Here is an 8,310-nt window from a genome sequence, read left to right as displayed (position 1 = left end):
CCCGAAGACCTGGTCCCTCTCGGTAGGGTAACAAGGGAACGTGTTCAGTGCAGATCAGTGAGTAAGCACAAGCCCGCCTTGTTTCAGTACCTATGCTTAAACTGCCCCCTGGCTGAACACTCTTCTCTTTGGCTTCCTGGGTTACACCCCTTCCTCCTGCTCTTCCGGCCTGCTACTCTGTGCTACGCCTCTGCTTACCTTGCTCCCGAAGACCTGGTCCCTCTCGGTAATTGTAAAATAGCCTATTTCTCCTTTGTCAAAATTGCCATATTTTATTAATAAAACTTGTAAAAATAAAGAGGTAGTAAACAATGAAATGCCAGCATCCAGCTGGTCTCTTAGAGGGACGCGAGTGGTTCCAGCGAGTGTCTGTAAGTGCCCTTTGCACCACACTGAAGCTGCTTCTGTTCCCTTATAATGGGCATAGAGGAGAAGCTCCACAACAAGTACATTTTCTTGTTAATGTTTTGAAACATCAAACTCATTCATTTAACCTTAATTGTTACCATGCCTTTTTAATGTGGTGATGGGTGTACATTCATTTCAAAATGGAAACAAAGTTGTATATTTTGCAACAAGGCAATACTATTCAGACCCAGCTTGGTAAATATTAAGCCCTTCCTGGTGCAGTCCTCAGATTGCCCAATAGCTTATTCTAATGAGCTGTGCAATAACTTGCCAGTTATTTTTTTGGCATGTGGATTGGGGACCAAAGGAAATAAGTAGGTAGATGGATCAACGCAAAATCACAGTGGGGGGGAAAAACAAAACAAAAAAACTCTTATTACTGCCCAGCTTACAGGGGTTTGGTGACATGTCCTTCGATGTGAACAATTGATTTTATCTATATTTGATGTGTTTGCATGGGAGCAGCTTTTGATTTTGATGAATTATGTATACTGCTCCTTCAAAAATAAAATTCCATGCAAATATAGGTCTTTAAGGTTAACTACCACAAGTGCTCATTTTTAGGGCTAAGTTGCTTTATTTCCATACTTGTCTTTTAGTTACATAGTATCCACAGTAAATCTATTCTAGGTGCTAATAATTAGAAGAGCAGAATTAGAACTTTTTTTTTTTTTTTAAATGCTGCCAACACCAGGAAGGATATCTTGCCTTGAATGGTAAAGAATATAACTTTCTGGATACCGGAAGAAACTGCAGGCCATTTGTAGTTGTTCAGCTGAAAAGAAATAGAGACAATATGCAAAAAGAGAAGGTCACTCAAACAAAAAGTGTGCCTAAGCTTGCTTTACCCAGCATCCTGTTGTGTTAAGAGTAACTGAAATGTTTCCTTTTCTCTGTGCTTCCAGGGCTATCGTGGCATTAGTGTACAATGTATTGAAGGCGTTTATGGAAATGAACAGTACCATGTTTGACGAGCTAACAGCCACATACAAGTCAGATCGTCAGCGGTAACTTTTAAAAGCTTTTTTTAATCAGCTGTGCATTAAGCTATCTATTTTCTTCCTTTGCTGTTTGCTGAAATTGCCTAATTGTGCCCCCAAATCATTAGCACAATTTTATTTATTTGTATATTCATTCCAGCATGCTCATTAGCTGTGTCTTATAAGTTTGCTACTGGATAATGAAGCTTGTGACAGTGTCATTTTGATAAAGCCTGCCTTCCTCCTTCTCTTCAGTAGTGTATCAGTTCTGCCTTAAGTGCTTCAGTTCTGTGTTAAGAGCCTGAAACCTGTCTGGCATTTCAGGCCCGCTTAGAAGAACCATCAGGTGGTTTGCTGCCTGGATTCACCCCATTCTGAACTTAATCTGACCTAAAATTGGGTTGATCCTGTACTTTATTTTACTTTAGCAACATGAGGGATGAGGCATCATTTGTCTGGTTTTGTGACTCAGAACTTATTTTCTGCTCCAGAGCTCAACAAATTCATTACAATTCAGAGAGCAACAAGAGGAACACAGAGAGAAACAGTTAGCCGTTCCAGAAGCTGGGAAATGTTTAAGAGACCACAGCGGGGCAAGTCCCAATGGAACTTTTTACAGTGGATGCTTGTGGCTTAATAAAGCCTTTCTTGATGTCATTCACTTGATTCTTTAATTTTGCCCTTTCTTGTCCACTATGTCCATCTTTTCGGAAGATGTACTTATATTGGTTAAGGAAAGTCTAGAGAGTTCTTAATAGTTGCACCTCTAGTTAGACTTAGACCACCTAGAAGCAGATGTCAGGTTTTGTGTATCATAAAGTTTTGCACCTTTAAGGGCTTCCAGAGGTTTGTGTGAGTGTTCATGCCTATGACTTTGCTGAATCTTCTCAGCAGAGCTCCCTGTAGTTCCCTTGCTTCTTGGCTTGACCTGAGATGGAATGTGCTACTTGAATCTTACTGATTAAAAAGAGCAGTGAGGAGAGAGATGTGTTGACAGAGGATAAAGGACTGTTTCAGTGATACCCCCACCCCCACCCCAAGATACAGGAATGTAGTTTATTGAAAGACAGTTTAATTAGGAAATAAGCAAGTTTTGAGGAGAGACAGAAGAGGTTGAAATCTTTTACCACAGTGTTTGGGATAAATACCAGTTTTAGGGTATGTGGAGCTCTGATGGCCCAATGGTTAAGCACTCAGCTGCTAACTGAGAGGTCAGTGATTAAAACCCACCAGCCACTCCATGGGAGAAAGATATGACAGTCTTCTCTTTAAAGATTTACACCCTTGGAAAACCCATGGAGCAGTTCTCTGTCTTATAGGGTTGCTATGAGTTGGAATTGAATCAATAACAGCAGTGTTGTTTTTTTTGTTGATTTGATTGATTGTTTTCTTTATGGTGCCATATTTGGAATTTAAACAACTTTTAACTTGATATATTTACAGTTGTTTCAAATCATTAACTTTCTAATAGTACTCCTTGCCCAAACTTAAAATCTTTAAAAAATACTGTTTTAGAAATGGGGAGAAGGGCACATTTTTATAAGTGATGACCACTAAAGTCTGTTCTGCATAATGGCCTCCCTTTTATAGCAACGAAAGTCCATTCTTCTTCTTCTAGTTGAAAAAGGGTTAAATCTATAAAATGCCATCAAGAATTTTGAAGACCTAATTTGTAGTCCACTTGATTGGTTCAGATTTATTGAACTTCAGTAATGCATTAGGATAAAACAGGATCATTTAACATCTAATTTAAGTAAACCAAACCCTTAAAAAAAATATAAAAATTAATCAGGAGAAAAATATTAGTATGTCTTAGGTCAGGAGTAGACAGTACGCTGTCATTAAAGTGATTTGTAGTGCCTGGGCTTTCTTAATGAAACAAGGATTTAAAAATTTTTTAAGATGGGTAATATTTTGTCAAAATGAGCAGTAGAAGATTCTCCTAGATTCAAGAGAAGCACTAGTTTCTCCACAGGCAACAATTATAGGGAATAATGAAATTTATGTAGTATTATCACAGGGAATCTGAGTGGAGAATTTTACTTCTCAATGGCAGGAAGTTAATAGTTTCAGTTAAGATCAAATAACTTTTTAGGTATTACCAACCTGGAAATGGTGGGTGGAATGAGTATCTAACACTGTTAGATGCATCTAGCAACATCAGTGCTATATAAAATTGTAATTAGAAGAGAATTTGACAACATGTCTAGCATGGCAGTGTGATTAAGTTTTGAAATTACCACCTACAGAGAGGGGAAAGGTAGGAAGGAATGGAGGTGACAATGACTATATCAGAAATATTTAAGGGGAGTGCATGGAGGGATGAACACAGGGAAGAGGTTAACTATCGGGAGGAAGTGGCAGGGGAACTGTGCATTGGGGTAAATTGTAGTCAGTGTCTTGAGACAAAGTGTATGTGAACTGCTGTATGGAAAGTGAATTTGCTTTGTAAACTTTCACCCAAATCACAATAAAATAAAATTTAGAAGTTTTGAACATAAAGTTATCAGTATGAAAGATGTATGTAACTCAGCATAAAGTTAATCTGGAAGAAAAGCCCTCAGGACAAACTGCACTGAATACCATAAAACTCTATCAAGAACATGAACGAAATGTTTCATAAGGTGATGAGTCTCTTAATGATGTCAACACTTAATTTAAACTGCACCTTGGGGCAATATGAACCTAATGCATATTTGAGCAATTTTCCAGTTAAAAAAAGTTCCCAATCCCTTACTTAACACTCCTTTCTCTTCTGACATAAGGATTATATGCACTGAAATTCAGCAGAATCTGTAGAATTGATTTATATGTACTTAAGTCAGTGTTTTGTGATAAGATTTATTTAGACCTAGTATTATCTCCAAAACTGTACTGAGAAAGCAGAAGTATTATTTTGCCAAATACCTTGCTTTACAGTTACAAAGCTAGAATCCATCCTGATTGGAGGATTGTGTAATCTTGGCTCTTAATGCCCTGAAAATGGGATTTTACAGGATCAAAATTAGCCAGTAGGTAACTGATAGAAAAACTGTTATTTCCACTGAAATTCATACTGTGCATATTGTATTTGAGGTAGCTGTAACTAATCATAGTAAACAAGGCCTAAATGATCAAAATACTAACTATGAAATAATCATATTAATTACCATACTATATAATTGAACATTCCCTCAAAACTTTAGTGGAAAAAGAATTTAAAATTATTTGAGTGTTTCTAGAAAGTTGTTTTGGGGAAGGGAGATGAAGATTATTATCTGTTGCTATAGATGGTTAAAATAACTTTAAAAAATTTGATGATGACAGAGAATATGCAGCATTGGAATTCAGCTGAAAAGAATTTATATACAGATTCCCTGGGTAAATATTGTACCCTGTGACTGACGTTAAATCCTTACAAGGTGAGGTACCCCCGGCCCACATCCATGTCTGGGGTGGCAGAGCCTCTGCTTCAGGAGTTCCCTGTGCTCGTGAATTCACTAATGCCGTATGGGTCTGCTTTTTACTCACTCACCGTGAGAAAACTCAGGGCGAAATAGTGAATTCCTGTAATAAAAGTGAATTTATTCGGTTGACATTGTAGTCATATATTCCTGGGTTATGTACTACTGTTTGCTTGGTAGTAAAACATCCTTTCTTTCTTAAAAATAAGATAATTTTAAAATGAAATTTGTTGACTCTAATTTGGATATCCTTTTCTTTTCTTTTTTCTTTTTTTGCTTAATTTTACGAAATAATGAAATCAAGTCTAGAACTTACTTTGTCCATTTGCCAGAATGAGGAGTTAGTGCATTAAAAATTTAATGTATTAACAAAGTTCTATGCAGATCATTAACACTGAAATCCCAAAGGACAGTTTGTTTATTTTAGTTGTGTATACTGGTACAAAATAAGTTAATAATTTGAGTTTTGTGGTTAATTAAGACTTATAATTGCAAGATTTTGCTATGGAGTTTCCGTCTACGTTGGTATGTGAAAAAGGAGAGAGATATTTTCTTGACATACAGCATTTTCTGAATTAATATCATCTCCAGCATCCTGTTTGAGAAACTATATTTGGAGATAATGGGAAAATTAGATTCATAGCAACTCTGTCAGGCATAATAGAACTGCCCATAGGGCTTCCAAGGCTGCAGAGTTTCAAAGCACACTGCCACATCTTTCTCCTGCGGGAGCAACTGGTGGGTTTGAACCACTCACCTTTTGATTAGCAGCCTAATGCTTAACCACTGCACCACTAGGCTCCTAGATTCTAACTAGGAGCCAAATATATAAGTCACTATGTACCTACCCTTGGTTTCAGGATAACTGATATATATGAATAATTCCCACTTTTTCCTCAGGAAATTTGAAGTTAATTTTCTATATTAAGCTACGAAAAAAGGAATGTTAATGTGAAATCTTAAAATATTCTTGTCATCTCCTACTCTGTTTGCTAATACTACTTTTATGTCTATTACAAGTGTCTGAAATAAAGAGCGCAAGAGAAGAGAAAACACCCACTAGCTTAGTGTAAAACTTTGCAAAGAATTTTAAAACATACAGGGGGAAAAAGTGTTTTAAAGAGACAGTTGTTATTGGATAACCTCTTTAAACCTTCTTGGTTGTTTACATTGTTTTATTTTCTTCTCCAGTGAGAAAAAGAAAGAAAAGGAGCGTGAAGAACTGTGGAAAAAATTGGAGGATCTGGAGTTAAAGAGAGGTCTTAGACGGGATGGGATAATTCCAACTTAACAAAAATAATGACAACGTTACTAACCTGTGGAGTCACACATTTATGTAGTAGAAGATGGAGCAACAGTTTTCTGTATTGTGCAACTTTACAGTAGATTTCACATTTGTTTCATTATTACAACAGCACTGTATATACCTACCTGTCTCTAAGTAAAGGAAAAACAAAATAAGGACTTCAGTCCAAAGTGTGGACAATAGATGGACTTCTCAGAACTTTGCAAATGTAATCATTGTTCTAACCCTTTTAAGGAAATAGAAAAAACAAAGCAGTCTTCAGAGATCTGTTGATGAAATTGCTGTTAAAATTCCATTGTTGGGAGTTCCTTATTTATCCTTAGCAGAGAGTATGATACAATTTCAAATGTGAACAATCTTAAATTTAGCTTGTCTTTCTGCTAAGCTGTTAAATGTATTTATAGTAAATGAAAGAAACAAAGACTGTCATTTCCTTATAAGTTTGTATAACATACTCCTCTGGATAACTTGACTGTAATTTGACATCTTTTCCTTTTGCACATCTTCATGAGTTGAATGTCCACATGGAACAGGGCCATGAATTGTAAAGGTCCCTGATAAAAGTTTTGTTTACTGGGGTGAACATCTTTCCAGTAACCAGGTAGTCCTGGTACTCCTTTAGTTTTAAAATTAGGAGTAAAAGAGAAGAGGTGATAAACATAGTAGGGAAGGGAATTTGGGATTCATTGTATATCAGTTTATGGTGAATCTGAATCAATGTCTTGAATCCTTTCAAACAGGCCTGGGACATCACAGGCTTCAGTACCTGACCAGTATTAGTTGCTTACATCATCGAACATACGTACAAGAGATGTTTTAGACATGTCAGTAAAACATCCTTTTGGACCGTTTTGTAATAAGAAACACAAACACTAAACAGTACAACCATGAAATTGATCACCAGGGATTGTGAATCTAATTGGGAAATTGTTGAGCAAACAGCTTGGACTGTTTGGAGTTGTTGCCTTACTTTTTAATATGTATTTATAAGGTATTCCAGCAAAAGAGGATAAAGCCTCTGGAAGGGAAAAAACACACAAAAATATGTTACAGTGTTTTTTGTAGATTCTTGCTCTATATCTCATCACAGCGCCAGCCCTGTTTTTAGCCAGAAAGGATTCAGGATACACATTATTATGCATTCTGAATTGGATGCGTATTCCTAACTACTGTATTTGTTACCAAAAGTGGTTCTACAAATGCTACTGAAAAAATCTGGAAATTCCTAATGTCCTAAGTATTAATAATAAAGTTTAAAAATGCTTTTATATCAAAGGTGCATTCTGACCAAATTGTTTAAGAAAAAAACAAAAACCCTAGGGCTGTATTATAGGTATACCTTATTGGCTCTCTGCTTTGTATTTACAAGAGGAATCTTACAACTTGGGTGGATAATACGCCGATAAAGCTTGTGTACAGCATGTACTTATCTAATGCAGTTGCATTATTATGTACTGAAAGATACGTGTTTGGGGATAGATTTCCAGGATACTTTTGCTTGTTACGGACACAGCAGCAGTGAGTTGATAATCCTAAGCCATCACGTCCAGCAGTATTCATGGTATAGAGCTGATTCTGTGTTCATGTGTTGAATTGTGATAGTAGCAGACATGAACATATGAACTGCTGTTGCTCTTAATAGAAGTACAGTATAAATATGGGCTTGTATATTTTCTTCCATTTAAATAGAAAGTAGAATATGCAGTTTTATTATTTCCAAGAAAAAATGGGGGAAAAAGAAAGCCCCTAACCTTTCTTCCCTATTAAGGATTATCAGGTCACAGATTGTGTATAAAAGTCAGCTAATTATGGATATTGTCATCTCAGTAACTTTGTATAAATGAAACAGAACTTGGCATTGTTAATTCTGGAAAAGAAACAGCAGTAAAAGAGTCATATGCAACACCATACACAACATTGTTTAATGGAATTAATAGTTTTTTTAAAAAAAAAAAAGAAAAGAAAACGAAGATTCAGTGTAAAATTGGCACAGGCTGCCAAAGGTGATACAACCTTAAAAGTGCTGGAGCAAGTTCGAGTACTAAAGATAAAAAATAAATTTGTAATAAATCATCTTCTTTAGCCCTTTTGATTTTAGCCCTTTGGTTTCAAATGTGGATCCCATTTATTTTTGATGGTAAACTTTTGTTTCCTGTGGATTCATCTTTTTAAA

The 8,310-nt window shown here is 36.1% G+C and overlaps 1 protein-coding gene across 1 annotated transcript in view; it reads left to right on the top strand.

The window, feature by feature from the left end:
• PPP2R5E (protein phosphatase 2 regulatory subunit B'epsilon) overlaps positions 1–6,122 on the top strand; it is a 185,966-nt gene extending 179,844 nt beyond the window's left edge. Inside the window, exons 12-13 of the mRNA XM_007949095.2 lie at positions 1,314–1,415; positions 6,023–6,122. Coding sequence (XP_007947286.1) covers positions 1,314–1,415; positions 6,023–6,122 — 202 coding nt within the window. The remainder of the gene's footprint in view (positions 1–1,313; positions 1,416–6,022) is intronic.
• Positions 6,123–8,310: the final 2,188 nt, after the last annotated feature.

This window comes from Orycteropus afer, unplaced genomic scaffold, assembly GCF_000298275.1.
Source record: "Orycteropus afer afer isolate SDZICR_OR568_19922 unplaced genomic scaffold, OryAfe1.0 scaffold00237, whole genome shotgun sequence".
NCBI classification, from domain to species: Eukaryota; Metazoa; Chordata; class Mammalia; order Tubulidentata; family Orycteropodidae; genus Orycteropus; species Orycteropus afer.
Note: the sequence above shows the minus strand (reverse complement) of the source record. Positions and strands in the feature narration are given on the sequence as shown.